Genomic DNA, 16,555 nt, shown 5'->3' on the forward strand with positions numbered 1-16,555 from the left:
GTTTTGCGCGCGCGCGTGCGTTTGCCACAGTCTCGCGTGTACTTCGCACCACACGCAGTGGTGCATTGCGGTGCAGCAAACCGAAAGGTGCTTCGCTGAGTGTAGGTTTTCTTGCAATTAAGTGAAGTTTTTAAATGTGCTAATGTGTGCGATTGGAGAGTGTAATAGCGGTGATGAGCAGGATTGATTGCAAGTGCTGTGGAACAAACTGTTTGGTGTGTGAACAGTTTAACAAATAAACAAAAAACACAATTTCGCAATAATTGGTGCTTCTAGAATTTAAAAATATATTAGTAAAAACTGACTCGATAGTGATCTTCTCTTAAATCTGCATACGAATCTGCATGGGAATTTACGAGCTGCAGGAACCCGTTGCACATGCTGCGGCTCACTGTATTTTTCAAGCTTTTTTATCGTCTTTACGTTATAGCTTTTGTTTTACATAAGACCGAATAAAACAGGTATTGGTCCATCATTATCTGTTCCGAAACGGAACAACGTAGGAAGATAAAGAGCGGGTGAGCTAAAAGACTGTAAATCGTTTACTGCCACCAGTTGATGAAAATTGTTGATTGATTTAGGATTTCATGATTGCTATTCATTAAACGATACTACGTTTTAATGGTACCTGATTAAAGATCAATGAAAACGGGCCCAAATACTTTCTTTCAGTGCATGGGTAGCGTTTTATGATCGCTTTTGGAATCATTAATGAAATTTCGTGGAATTTCTGTTTTATTAATCAAGCACAATTTTTCATGTACTTTAGAACGGCTTCAGTGACTTATTATTGCAATTAGTATATCTTCTTGTCAAGATTTTTAGCAAATCTTTCTTACGCCATAATGAGCTTGAAATATGAAATGTAACATAAGCTTTAAGCTTTAAAAAAGTTATAAACTTAAACTATTTCTACTGTATAATTTTAATGAGTAAATATCATTTTTTATATATTTCCTCCAAATATTTGCAATTCAATCCAACACTAAATAACTGTAAATAGCCACCTAACGATAGCTATTGAAATAAAATTACCATTTAATGACCTGGCAATTGATCAACAAACGAATTTGATCTGCCCTTTCACTGGTCGTTTTCATCGGCAATTAGTTCTCCTAAAACTGCCATACCAAAAACAAACAATAGAACCGCATACCCGAAGTTTCTGACGAATAGATCGTTTTGTTTCGATTGAATCGCTTTCATATTTCTCATTCGTTCGTTTTTTTGTCGTCTGTTTAGTAGGCGATCGAACGGGTTAGGGACGGTAAAAAGTCCGCAAAGAAAGTGAGCTGTGCGTACGAACACAAAAAAAAAACAAACCCTGCCCAATAGCCCAGCCAACGAGACGCCGTTTGTCGGCAGGAAGAGACGAAACGCCACCGACGGTGGAACCAATAAATACTTCCGAAAAATATAACACTCCCGGGTGAGCGCGAGAGCGGGCGTAAAGGCAAACAAACAAGCTAAAACAATGGTGAACAAACAATACAACGTGCACAATCCAAAGCTGCACAAATCGAAGACGGGTGGGCGAGCTAACGGCGGAAACAGTTCTCCTTCACCGCTGCGTAACTGCTACCCAGTCGTTTCCACGCGCCCAGCCGGAGCCACCGACGAGGACGGCTTTTCCGTGGAAAGCGACAGCAACAATATGTCCGACCACCAGTCGGACGGGGTTGGTGGACCGGTAGGGGTTGGGGTGGCACACCCACGGCAGTTGCCTCCACCACCGCCACCCCCGACCCACCGACACCGGGGCACGCAAAGCACGCAGCCACAACATCATCATCAGCAGCAGCAACCACAGAACAACTTGAATGTGAGCCGCCGTGTCGGGTCGGTGGAGGAAATTGACGGTGGTGACGGTCTTTACGGACGCAACATCCAGTTCTACAGTGAGGCGGATGTGGTGGGCGAGAATGGCCACGCTGGTAGATTCGGAAACACCGGCAAGGAGTTGACCATCAGTGACATCGGCCGGTTTCAGTATATCCTGCAGATGGACCGAGAAGTGGTAAGTGTTTTAAGGAATATTTACTAGATGTATGTCATTTAGTAACAATTTGAAACATGTTAATCCAAACAAGGAATTACTCATACGAAAAAGTCATATATTCTAAGCTAAGAAAATTTTGATATTGAGATAAAGTACATCGTACAATTAAGTAAGAACGTTTGATCCTTGTTGATCATTTAGATCATGGATATCAACAGAAGCCTCCTGGCCTTCTGCTATTTTCAATATTGAACTGTATTAGTTACGAATTCTGGAAGTCCCTGAAAATACACCTGAACAACTAGATAGAGTATTGAATGTACAGTTGCAATTTGTATTTGATTCATATTGAAATGTTAGATTAGAAATTAGATTAAACACATGCTCGAATTTTATATTTTATATGATACTGATTAAAAGAACTAATGGTATGCATTTGTTACATTTTTCTTATTTATACATGTTTAAAAATGCTTGTATGATAAAAAAAGTCGCAAAAAGATACTCTTTCCCAACATAACTAAGCACTTTCTTGGTGGTATATGAATTTAACGATCAGAGCAAGCTGCGTGAGGCTAGCTCTAGAGCTTGATTGTTCAAGGATGCTTACGGTATACAAAACGAGCCCAACAGATTGCCAATCTGCCAATAAGTCAGCGCGTCCGTAAGGTATGCCCTCGCTCATCGCTCGGTCCAATCAGCGAAACAGAGCAGGAGATTAGTTTTGTGACATTTACGAATAGAAAAAAAAAGAACAAGCCTTACATCTGCAGCCAAACTGGCGCACCTACTGCGATGTCTTACGCGGTCGTGCTCGGAGGAAATATCAAATCACATCGCTCCCACCCTCGCACCACCCGCCAATTGTGGCTACTTCCGTTCCCAAAATAAAGGAAAACAGCAGCACACGCACAAAAATGAAGACATCGAGCGCCTGAGAAAAGGTTGGCGGAAGGCGCGCCGAGATGATGATTTTTTCGCGTATGACCTCGATCTGTCCGGAATCTCATCGCCGAAAAAAAAAAGGAAAAAGGAGAGAAAACGAAGGGAAAAAATGTAGCCAATCCATTTTTGGTGATTTTTTTTACATTTGTTCATTTCTGCAGCATAAACGCGGCAGCATAATGTGTCCCGTTTTCCTCTCTTACCGGCCAAAATTTGGTACCCAACCCCGGCAGCACTATCTGATGGGTAATCAATCAATGTGTCACGCAAAATTAGCCCTCACTGGGAGTCGATGGGGCTAGATTGGAGGAAAGAAGAGGTATTTTTTTTGATAGGCGTCGTGAATACTGATGTAATGGACAGCCCAAAGGGCCACTGACCGGTGTGTTGGAGGTTTTCTTTTTCGCACGAAAATGTCACAGCCGTCGACCCAAAAAATAGGTGCAGATGGAAGCCTTTTAACAGTGGGTCAGCAATTTGGACAATGCAATGCGCTTTTATTGCATCATTGCAGCTGGCTTGCGTTCTGTTTGTTTGTAAGAGAAAACGAAACATAGCCATCAATGAGATTCTTCATGAACGTTTAACCTACTTTTTAAATTTTCCATTCATTTTGTTTTTGAACATTTCTTTTCAATATGTTTATTTATCACTATGCATTTCTTTATGTATTTTCTTATAATTTTTCGTTTTCATGAGAACCGTATAAACATTTATTTGAGTAAATTTAAACTGTGATAATAGTAAAAACAAATTTCTAGGTTTTTTTAGTATATCTATTTAAAAAGAAATTAAATAATTTATTGTCATGCAACATGATCAGCATATGTAGTTGTTAATAATTACACTCATATTCATTACGGTCACTTATGCAATCGGCTTGGAATGCCTTGGAATCAAGGCTTCAATCGCCTCAATCCATCCTCGTGGAGCTTTGACCGGTTTTTTAGCGGCATCATACACCCTGCCTCTCAAGCAGGAAGTATCGATCCACGCCTCGTTATGACGCCCTGCTCCCGGGTCAACCGTCAAGCCAAGAGTTCGATGCATAATCCAACGGTCGAGCATGGGTAGCCGCGATTCATCATAAATACCTTACCGATCGGCAATCGGTGGACACCGGATGGTCAGATGATGACGTCGGTGACGGTCTTAGCGCCCTCAAATCTTTAATTGGACGCGGACCTTCACTGCGCGCACGCGAGGCGCCCATTTTTGGTGTGCCGTCAAAGATTCGCATTGTTCGCGGTGAGAGCCGAATCAAGTGGGAGATTCAATAAAAGGAAATTTAGTAATGGCGCGAGTTTAGGAGAAAATGGAGGATATTAGAGGAAGAATGGTATTGGTGCCGAATTAGTTTTATTGCTCTGCCCAAAAATGTAGCCATTCGAAAGTGCTTGATCGCCATCGCCTCGGTATGTTCGCAATTGTTAACTCATAGGGTGAAGTAAGCCGCAGAATAGCTGCAGGGCGTTTGTAAAATATTCTCAAAATTACCTAACAGGCATTACATAATTTGATGGCTTTTTCTCCACCCACCCTTTGATACATTAATTAAACGCGCGAAAGAAAACGGCTCGTACTGGCTCGTTTAATTTGCTAATGAAACTCACACCGCTCCTAAAACCGCCCGCAAAGGTCGCCAACATATCATCACTCATCTGTCCGGTAACCCGAGCGAGCCTGGATCGTTACATTTTCCACGGCAAGCCCATAGCTCACGAGCGCCGTTCCTCCGCCTGGCCAAGCCGCGTCGACATTACTCAAAACTGTGCCCAATTTTGTAATGTCAGTGGAGCACGTCAGGCGGCCTGGCGTCTTCTGTGTTTCGTCTTTATTTCTTTCGCTCATTTCGCTACTCCAGCGCTCGCGTTGTGAGAAAAAGAGACAGCGTAGAGGTGAAAAAACCGTTCCCTGACCAATCCAATCTCCCACCAGCGATCTTGCGATCTTTCCGATTCTAGCGGCGTGCGGCGAGTTTCCACTGGCTTCCCACGCTGAAACCGAGAGGAAAACCCCTCATGGTTCCCGCGCCGAAAAAAAATCCCCGCGCAAGCCACTTACATACAAACAGAAAAAACATACCACGAGAGACACAAAAACCACGCACTCCCATCAACCGAAAACGAGCGTCGTGCGAGAAGAAGAGAACAAAAAAAAGCAAATCAACCTCCAGCACGCGGTGCCGATGGAAATGCATCTACGCCTTTGTGCAACGGCGTCTATTGCGGTGCCGCGTGGTTTGCCAACACCGTCTTCTGCTGCTAATGCACATTTCTTGTGCCATACCCATGTTTTAATTCCCATGCCTATCTTGAAGGTAGGAAGAGGTAAAAAGGTTCCTCGATTATACACTTTTTTTTTTGGGTTTTGTTTTCCAGCTACGCTCGATCACTGCTGCGGCTGAAACGGAGCAGTTATTCTGCTCCTCGGGGGTGGTAAAGTGCCTCGAACGTTTTAATGCGTTCATAAAAGTGTTTCGACACAGTGCGGATGGCTTCCAGCGTTGTTTTATGAAGGGTGGGCGTTGGTTGCTTGATACGAGATCTTTTTTCATCGTTCATGAGTACTTTTTTCAACTAACATTTTTGTCTAACAGATCACCCAGTGAATTAAATTTCATGCTTTCAAAACACATCCTTATTTAGTAAATGCACCTTCATTAGTGACGCACTTCAAAAATGCAAATAAGGCTCTCAAAACCGTGTAACCGACAGTGTTTCTTTCTAAGCAATCGAAAGACTTCAACACAAGCGACGAACCCTTCGGCGGTTGTTACTAGGCAACCGAGCAGCCGTTGCAATCTTTTTTGATCGCTATCGGCATAGTCTCGATTCTAAAACCCGGCGCAGCACTTGTTTTGCCTTCAATCATGCCACCATCAGGTGGTTTGGGAGTCACGGGAAGGTAGGCAAATACCACCCAAGTGCATCTTCCCACCGAAGAGCGCTTCGTTTGTGCAGCGCAGGGACCGTTGTAATCGCACCCGAAAGGTCAGCCACAGGCTGATCGTGACTAGGCTTCAGCCTGCAAACTGTTTGAGGGATCGGCGCCTAAAGAATCCGTCCTCAGCAGCACGGCTGCACGAAACCGAATTGTCGCACGATAAATGTCACCTCGAAAGGCAACGAGAGATGAAATCGTTCACAAAAACGAACCCGCGGTTGTCCGTTTGAATGAAATGCAGAGGCGGCAGCTGAATACCGTGTCGTGGTAAACAAATGCTAACCGATGCGCTTTGGCAGGTTTGGCAAGGAATGCGCGGAATGTTTGGCTTTTCAAGGCAACCTTATTCGGCCCACGAGCGGTGCTCGAGCTGAGGCGCTAATTTTATCTATTTTGTCGGGAGATAGTGAACGCCGTTCTGGTGCGGATTGGTTTTATGGGCATGACAATGGGCTTTTTTGGGAGGGTCGTTAAACGCGTTGAGTAATCATGGCCACGGAGAAAGTGAAGGGGAAATGAAAAATATTTCAAAGAAAAGATGCCTTAAATATTGATTCAAAAATATCTTTTCGTTGAAACTTGAACGTAATGCTTAAACATCTTGCTTTAAAGCTCTCTAGTCACGAAAAAAAGCTTTTTTGTATAAGATTTTCTTAGCAGTTTAAAAAACAGTGTTGCCTTTCTAGCCCATTCCAAGAGAGAAGTATAATTTTGACTTACCTTCTAAAGTTCAATCACACGGCAGTGACCTTCGAACAGGCGCTCCGATTCAGGCTGGCCAGCAGCGCCTGGCAAAAGTTCTGCTCGAGCGAACCCGTTTCGCTCGCTTTGCCGCGATGAAACCGAAAGCTCAAGCTCCGCGTCGAACGAATAAAAAAACACGCGCAAACAAAAGCAAAACCAGAACCGGCACCACGAGCCAACCATACCCGTCATCATTTCTCTTTTCTTCGACCCAAACGACCGCGATGCGCCTCGGGGGCGAGTTATGCTAAACAGGCCCAGGCTCCACCCGCTGCCGGGTGCCAAAAATAAATTCTTGAACCCATCGCCAGCTCAGCTTCGGCTGGCTGTTGCTGGCAGGCTGATCGTTTGCTTTGAAGGCCGCTCGCTGGAGAGAAATGTATAAATATTTAAAATAAAACCTTCAACCGGCTCGCCGGCATGCTGTGGCTGCTGGTGCGTTGGAGTTTTGGATCTTCGGTTATTCCTCGCGATCTCCTGGCCGCTACCTTCCCAGGATGTGAGCGCGTGCGCGTGTAGCTGTGTGTGATGTTATCGGTTATTTTCTCGCCTCACATACGGATCCTCCGTTTCAGTTTCGGGCCATTTTGCCATTCAGGGCCCACCTAATGCATCATAATCGTTCCGTGAATGCCTCAAGCCGGTGCGAAGGCGGCGCTGAGTGGCCCCACGAGTGTATGCGCTCGTCAAATGGATCTTCTTGGAGGCCAACGGGCGGCCGGAATGCGATCATTTCGCACACGTTTCGAAATCACCGCACCAAAGACCGAGCGAGCGTGGATGTGAAGAGGTCAAATTAATCTAATAAAAAAGAAGTGGGAAATAAAACCAAAAGATCCGCTGAAGAAGCAGAACGCAATAATGGCACGTTCAAGAGCGCCGATCTTGAAGAGCAAGGGCGGCAAGGGAGTTTGCTTCGCAATTAAAAAACATTGATATTTCATCGAGCTTTGAAAGCTTCCAGCCACCCTGTGATGTCTCATAAATATTTACGACCCAGCAGATGCTTTAAGAGCGTCTTACCGGAGGGTTTGAAGCAGTTTTGCATAAAAACCCTTTTTGCTGATGAAACCGAACCGTTTTTTCCTTAAGTTTCGAGGTTTATCACAATAAAACCTCTCTCGTTTGGATTAGGTTTATTGTTACAACAGCTGCACTTGACATTGGGGTTCCGATGCAAGCGTTCACGTCACCAACGCCGTCGTTTCGACACCGCTCTCAGGGTGACGGAACGAAAACAAAACTGCAACACTTAACACCGTGGCTGGCGGCACGAGACTTAGCATAAACGGATCCAACTAGCACGTTGCCACACGCGCCTTTAAATCCCTTTTTCAGACCAAAAACCTCGCTCGCCGACGAACCCATCTCCTAAACTTGACCATCAACAAGTCGCACCGATGATCCGTGGGGTTGATTTCAATGCCTTTCGAGCACGCTTCCACATCGGATGCGAGCAGTGTTTTGCAACATTATGCTACGCGTCGGAGACGGGCATTATTTCGAGTCGATCCAGTTCGATCCAGGCGTGAATCGGTATCGTAAAGTGTCGGAATCGGATCCAGTTTGGTTGGCTCGAATCACGTTGGCATTGGTGCAGGGTTCCCAAAATAGGCTCCATTTGTCCTTCAGTCGGTCTACGGTTCGGTTTATAGTCCCATCTTTCCCTTCCGAATGGTGCTTCTGGCTTTTCTTCGTGCCACCGTTGACCCGGCTTCAGAAGTCGGAGTTCAAATTTAACCACACAAATTTAACAGTTCATCGGGGTGAAACGTGAGTGATAACCACGCCACATTGACATTGAAACGGTCCGCGGCCAAGAAGTCAACGCCAACGATATTATCGAGCTGGTGGGAAATGAAGAGTAGAAGAAGCATGTATATATATATATGTATGCTAATGTGATTGAGCTCCGAGCTTTATCTGTTTTTGGCTTTCAAATACAAACCAAATCGCTTATTGGAATCTGTTGCGGAGTATTCCAACATGCAAAAGTTAATCGTTTTCCCATTAAAAATTCATATGTACCATTTGCTTCATCAATTGAGACACATTGAAGAAATAATTTCTTTTTTTGCTGGATACCATTAATAGGGTTGTATCAAGCATACTAATATATTGGTTTTTATAATAAAAGTAGTTTATTGTTAGCTCGGTATTTTTCAAAATTATAAATTTGTACAATACACTCAAACATGATTTGTAAAACAAGAGTAGTCTTTTATGATTTGTCAAAACGAATACTTATTTGTAAACACAATGAATGGCTCTGCAATTGCATCTCAACAACATATTGTTTCGTGTCTGGTCATAAAAAAAGCTTTTCATTGTAAAAACAAAACTGCAACCTTAGCCTTCAGTTACGTCATTCTTCTGCACGGAGATTCCGTGGTTTCAGCAGCGTAATGCTATATTTCCACTTCTTCGACGGGAAACGTTTCTTATTTCAATTAAACCGGCTGTATAAAATCATCTAAAAATGATTGAGGAAATAATCCCCACGCACTTAAAGCCTTCAAGATGCCGTTTATTAAATGTCAGCCCCAATGCACCCAGCGTTTCCCCATCACCACTTGCCGTATGGTTTCGTCTCATTGCAGGAAATCCGAAATATCGCAAAAATCCCGCCTGCAATCGAAGCCTGCGCTCGCTTCAAGGGCTCACCTGAACGGTCTTCGCTGGTGAGTCATTAATTGTGGAAAGAAAAACCTCGCCACGATTGGGATCTCCACCACCGATACGTATCTGTCCGCGGTAAATTTGTTCAACGATGTCACTGCGTCCTCATGCAAGACCTTCGGGGTTTTAAGGCTGTTTTGCAGCGAACGGTGATTGGTACTATTTTTATTGCATCATAAAGTAGAACAGCGCTTGCAGATGGATGATCATAGATCCTTCGGATTTATATCCAATTGCCGCAAGCGCTCCCCAGCCCGGGGAGGATGATGAAGATGATCTTTTGGATAGTATCGAAACGATTGCTACTCTTTATACGAACCTGGGAAACCGTTCTCTACCCGTAGCGAGCATTCTTCCTGCAAGCTTTGCACCCCTACACGAGGGATTGGCTTTTACCTTCTTCTTCATTGATTTCTGAACCGATCGGTTCGATCAAAGCCTGAGGTACCGAAAATCGAGACCAAAGAGCGGAAATGCCCACCGATCCGATGGCATCAAAAATTTGTTTTATGAGCTACACGAATTTCGCAGCACCACCGTGCTAGTGTGAGCTAGGAAGGAGTTAACAGATTTATGGTGCTTTATGGTCCTTGACGAGAAGTTTGGTGCGCCTAACGAATGGCGCTTTTTTGCTGTCCTGTTAAGCAATGAATTATGTTCGTTGCCAAATCCGGTACGGAGCATTAGGAGAACGCGAAAAAGGCCAAGCCCGTGAAATACATAAGCAGAGAACTAGAAAAAAAAGACGCCCGAATGAAACAGAATAAAAAAGGATATTTATTAAGTTTGTCGGCTAATTAAAATCCATATTTTATTGCAATAGAACAGACATCATTTTAGCCGTTCAAAAAAGAACATTTATGTAGATCGTAACCAGAAGTAATCTTTGAACCTTTCATCTTACACAATGCCGATTTGCCTTGCATTCTTTAGAAACACATCAGCGATCCTCATTCGCTTCGTGTCAGAGCTACTTATTACCGCTCGCACTCGCATCAGTACAGTGGATTTATCGCCGTTTACGTTAATTCCACGCTCGATTTCGCTGGCTGTGGTTTGCTACTGTTGGATGCGGTTTAGCATCTAATAACCAACTGGCCGCATGTTGCGAGGACAAGGATGATGAATGCTTCGCTCGGTACCCATCCGCGTGCGTTGTGCGTCCCTTCTTCGCTAGGGACTGTCCTCCGACCGCTCCGTGTGCTAAAGATCGGCGACATTGACCAGCTTTTAAGGTGACGGCATCCTTCATCGCCGGTAGCCGACAACCACAGCAATTTATTCAATCTCACCACGCGCGAGGAAGCAAGAGGCAAGCGAGAAAACAATCACAGTTCCCATTCGACCTGAAACGGACCGTGAGTTCCAACCCGGAGGTTAATGGGTTCACTTAGCGTTCCGTTTAACTCGCACACGTATCGATTGTTAGTTGCTCTCGTGCCAATACGTACCAAAAAACAACCCAGCTTTACAGGCATCAAACTGAGCCACGAAATCTCGCACCGTGTCCGAATAGTCCGGAGCGTTTTTTTAAGGGGTTTGAAATAAATCGAAGCTGCCAGCATCGATGCAGATTCGACAGGGCTGGCTGCAGTGTGGAGTGCAATGTCGTTAAAATGGAAACACCGGCACACATCACGCATTCCTACACCGCAACGACCGATGCCGACTTCGGTTGCGATCGACTAGAACTGGTTTTCCTTGGCTCAATGCCAACCTATCGCCGCGATGCGCTGCAGCGGTAATTTCATTAGCATAACTCACATCCAACTCAACCGAGACGGGTCCCGTCGTCTGGCAGGCCCCTGATTAGCAGCCAGCCGACCCGCCCGGTTCGAGGTTGACGCTTCTCCATTTGAATAACTGGAACAAAATAGATGAGATCTCTGTGATCGGGCCTTCCGTGCGATCGATCGGTGGGTTGCCTTCGAAGCAGGGTGCTGACTGTCCAGTGGCGTGTCCTGCTGAGGTCATTCGATATCGACCGGTTCGGTTTTTTTGACGGGGTGATACCAACGCGCCACATCCGGACCCGAAAGCGCAAGGGTCCACCGACTTTACGGCGGTTCGTCGCTTACGGAAGCATTGAAGTCTTTCGTTACCATTGCGCTGCTGGATGGATTCGAGCGGCTATTTTGAATCAGATGCACCGTGACGATGGAGGATATTTTATACCAGACTTAAAAACCAGTTGCAGTTGTATCATTTTCATCTTATCAGTGACAGTTTCTAAAGAAAGATGGCAGATAAGAAACGAAACCCTTTTTTAACCAGAAGGCTTGTCAAAGTATTTTATTAGCGTTGATGGCATTCATACAAGCACTGATGTGGTAGAAATTTACCATTAAAAAAACAAATCGTTTACAACTCGCCTTGAGGGGTAAACATTACCATAAGATGGGCCAATCAAAAGAACCAACCTAAATACTTTTAGCCCTTTGACACCGGCGATATTACGGTGCCTAGTGCTAGACAATATGCATCGTATATTTTATCTCCACCTCTAAGAGTGACTCACATTTCCATTCCGGTCAAATTGCCCTCGGAAAAGCGGCAAGACAAATGACACACCGAAGTGCCGAACGCGCTCGCGCGCACCGTGGAATGCTATCTCGAACCGTATATCGCCTTTATTACGTGACTAATCACACCATAATTCCACACCACAATGGCTTATTTAGGGAGCGGACCAGCATAATGTCCGTACGAAACGTAAACGACTGGGCGCGTGTACACCTCTACCGCATCCAAAGGGTTTCTTACGGGCTTTGAAGGATTTTTTCCTTCTCTTAAAGTGGCGCTGTTTTTTTTTTTCTTTCCACCAGCTGGCTCGAGGCCAACGACGGCGGCCAGCAAACGCGCGGAAGTTATTTGACAAGCGCCACGGAACGGTTGCAGCCATTGTTTTCTAATGGGCTTGTGTGAGGGCGGGTGCGAAACCAAATACTTGCTAATAATTCGCGAACGCATGTTTTTCGCAACATTAAGCGGCTCCTTTCCGGCCTCAAGGCTCGTTACCGCTGGCTGCGGGTGGATTAGTCTAGCTTTAATTGCCCTCTGGGAAGTGAAGCGGGCTGTGGCCCGTTGCAGGGGTGAACATCTGGCCAAACAATGGCTAACGTTGACGTTGAGAAGACGGCGTTGCTTACTCATGTGACAAACGTCAGCAAGACTCGCCTGCTAGATGGCTTATATGCACTTCCCTAGGGAGAGGCAGATTTAATGGCACACATTAATGGAGATGAAACACGTGTATTACATGCGATCTGGTTGCGAGGTGTTTATTGCTCATGCATTAGAAGATGCAAGAGGTCTCATGTCTACAGAAATTATTTCACAATCATGCCACTTACGCTAAATTTATCACATTATGCAATTTTCTTGAGATTGTACTTAAAATTGTGTGTAAAAAAAATTTATTGAAGAAAAGCTACAAGATTTTTAGTTAAGCTTAAGCTTCTAATTTTATATAAATTCTCCTATACTCATACAAATTCTCTTAGAAATGGTGCTGAAATTGAATAAAAATTAGCATTATTTGTCACTCTTTATACATGATACGATCATTGCAGCATTGCGTCATTCGGAAATCTTACCTACATTCTTAACCAAGCATACGTGTAATTCGCCATGCACGACGTTACGCTGACCCGAAATAACGAAGGCTTCGCAGCTTGTTTTAGCAGATCGAACCATTCTCGTTCCATCGTTCACATGTGAAAGGAGCCACGCATCAGAACGTTTTCCCGCACAAACCGACTGTCCGGCAGCTGTCCCGGAATCGGTGCGAAAAATCGTGACCAGTCAATTGACCCGCCAACGGACATATGGGCAATTTCCGGGCCCATTCTCTACCACATTCAACCAGCCACCGGGTGTAGAATACGCTCGGTTCGTTTACAACCCTCCGATCAATCCGAGCTGCCCGTTGGCTAATGACCGTCCAGCGATGCGCAACTGGATGCCGTTTTCCACACGCGTTCGAGAGTGTTTTTCGCTCCTTTTGGCGCCCCAAAACGACGACATGACGGTGCCTTTGGCAGGTTTCGATGGATCGTGGCAAACAATCACCGGTAGCCGGTTCAGCCTGACGACCGTGGAATTACGGAGCGCACCGTGGCCACCAGCACACCATTGCGTTATAAACCCACGGTATGCCGAACCACTGTTGCGCCACACGATCGGGCACGCGTGGCGGCATGGAAGTGAAATTGAAATGCACATATGGTGCGCCGCGATGCGTTGACGGTTGTGGCCGCCAGCGAGTGACCGGTACGATGGTGCTGATGATGATGAATTCAGCCCCGCACCGAGAGTTGAAAGGTAACAGCTCAGTTGAAGGCGTCCGCCGATGGCGTCGTTTCGAGTGTGAGCAAAAAATTAAAACGTGTTGAGGCAAGCGATCGACACACGTGTCGAAATTGTAAAATGTGATCACTTCCTCGTCCGTAAGCCAGTAGCGCAAATTAACCCTTTTTTTCAAATATTTTTTGTCTGAAACGAAAAAAATAGCTATCTAAGTACCCAAAAATCGTACCCCTAATTGTTGCTTTCATGGCATGTGCTAAACCGATCGTCGGTTCCGGTAAGTGGAAAGCAACACCAAAAGGTGCCTGAAAGTGGGGACTAATTTCTTCCCAACAACCTTTGGCCCATCTTCGACACCCGTGGCTGCGCTTTGGCACTAACGAGCGAGTGGTGATTTTCATCTTCATCAACACTGCCACTGTGGGGCTGCAAAACGGAACGCCACCGGCTATGTTTGTAAGAAACGAGCAGAAAAAGAAGCACGAAGCACCAACGCCATCGACAACATGGGCTGGCGCGCGAACGAGCCACAGTTATGTAAAAGTTCACGCGTGCAATTTCCATCTGGCGCAATCCGCCAGAGACGGTGCGAGGGCATCATCAACCCGGAACAGGGCTGCCCTGATCGAAGCTGAAGCCACACGCCAACGTTCGATTCGGAGGCCTTGGAGAAAAATCAACGCACAATCGACCTCCCAATGGAACGCCGGCTAAACGGTGCGTTAGTTTCCCTACCGAGGGAACTGTGTACTTTTTTTTGCTTCTTTAACTCTTTCTCTCCCTCTCGTTCTCTTTCTTTCTCTTGCTGCTGTGAGGCATCATGAGGCGCCGCATGATCGATGATAAACACGCCGTAGCGATGGTTTGCAAATAGGCTCGGCTTGTGGGGCGAAATTTCGACACCCAAACACCGTTCGGTTGCAAACCCTTTTCCTTTCCTTATTGCATGTTTGTTTCATGACTTTTTTGTTTGCATTTTGTATTGGAAAAATCACGCCAATCGAACACGCCTCGTCGGTGTGGAAACGGAGGCGTTCATCGTTCATTCGCGTTCGGACATGAGCATGGGTGAGTTCTGGGCAGGGCTGAAACACTGAAAGCGAAAACCACATGCGCTCGAATCAACTAAAGCCTATGTCGGCTCCAATGGTAATGCCAATGAAACGGAACATGGCCCAATATTCGGTTCGTCAATGGGGTCCGAGTTTTAGGGTCGTTTTGAGTTGACTGCCAGCCCTGCTCAGTGCTCGCAATTTGTGTCCTTGAACGTGCGAATCGATGCAGATTACATCAAGGAGAGAGGAAGCAATTGCACCGTAAATGAGCATGTTCATCATCGGAGCTTGGTGTGCTGATGAAATGCATTTCGGGTAATGATGAATGAGGTTTTTCATCTCTCATAATGAAGTAATTAGAGTAAAAATGAATCAATAAGGAATAATGGAATTTCGAAACATTTACTCAACGTTATTTATGTTTTGTTTTTTTTTTGCAAGCTGAGAAATAATGTGGTAAAATGTTTGATTTATTAAAAACATACATCACGTAATGTTACATTACACCTTTTTGTGCAAACAGAATAAATTTAAACTAATAATAAATTATTGTTAAATATCTAAGATACTTCACAGTAAAAAATTTAACTGAAAAAAAAGGTTTATTGAAAATGTATACAATAGTAGCTATAGAAAAATTCAAAGCATTAAATGTTGTAAAGTTTATACTGATGATACAAATAGGTATATCACGTATATGTACAATCAATTCAAACTATTCAGCTACTAAAAACCCACGTGCATTTTCTCTTTCTCATTTATTTGTTTTTTTACTCAAACCCCTCGCACATTGGGTAATAGAAATGATAAGAATTTATGCTAGCGCTGCTCGGTTATCCAACATGCACTGCTCGTTAACGGCATTCCACCACCGATGAGCGCATAAAAGTGCATCGGCAGAAGCGAACGATACCGGCTTTTTTCCATCTCCAACGATGCCAGCAACGCCACCACACAACGCGGCAGCAGCATCATCGCCCGAAAAGAAATGCCACCCTTCAGTACCCCCACGGAATGGAAATTTAAAATATTCTGCCATTCTCATGCGGCCCACGTCTCTGGACCGCCGCTCATTACACCGCAACAGGAATGTATCGCACGAGTGGCAGTAAAAAACAAAACATTTACACTCCCACCCAACCGGTAGGACCCCCTTATCCGCCTGCCGACTGACATACTTCGCCGGCAGCGATGCTTGAAGAAATCCGATAACGATCGAAACGGAGACGCATTCGAACGGCCACGGTTACATCAGCGGTCCGGTGACAGCGGCCGGGACGAACGAACCTGGGGGCGGCAGTCGCATGCATTTTTTGACAAGTCACCTGAGACCCGTGCCAAGCAGAGGGCGGGGGGGGGGGCGGACTGTCGGGGGTTGCATTTTATCATCGGGTGCATCGCTATTACGTGGGGGGTTCGCTTTTTTATGTTTATTTTCGGAAAGAAAGTGTGAGAGTCGTCGCCCGACCTCGTACGCGGGCTCAAAATTTGCATAAGAAATCGATCGAACCGCGTGTATGGTCGCGTGTGTGTGTGCACGTGTGTACGTGTGTCCTTGCCGGTAAATTAGGTTATTGGATGGGAAATTTATACCGCTCGCGGGAGCAACCACACCCCCCGAGGCGCAGCGGTTCGCAATGGGAAATGCTGGCTTATTCCCGAACTATCACTTTTTATTTTTGTTTTCCAACAATCCGATTGACCAGCGGAAAGGGTGTGGGTTTTGTTTATGATTGACACCGTTGCGGCGGGTGGGATGGATTTCCCGGGGGCGCATTCGTAATAGCATAATTAACAACGATTGCCTCTCATCGGTAATTTGATACCTTATATTGCGCAAAACGCAAACAGAAGAAAAGGCTCGGTTAGTTCAGTGAAT

At 45.3% G+C, this 16,555-nt stretch overlaps 1 protein-coding gene across 1 annotated transcript in view; it reads left to right on the top strand.

Moving 5' to 3' along the window:
- The first annotated feature begins 1,474 nt into the window (after positions 1–1,474).
- Positions 1,475–16,555, top strand: part of LOC128732189 (uncharacterized) — a 32,444-nt gene continuing 17,363 nt past the window's right edge. The window contains exon 1 of the mRNA XM_053825359.1: positions 1,475–2,017. Within this exon, the coding sequence (XP_053681334.1) occupies positions 1,475–2,017 (543 nt within the window). The remainder of the gene's footprint in view (positions 2,018–16,555) is intronic.

This window comes from Anopheles nili, chromosome 2, assembly GCF_943737925.1.
Source record: "Anopheles nili chromosome 2, idAnoNiliSN_F5_01, whole genome shotgun sequence".
Taxonomy (NCBI): Eukaryota; Metazoa; Arthropoda; class Insecta; order Diptera; family Culicidae; genus Anopheles; species Anopheles nili.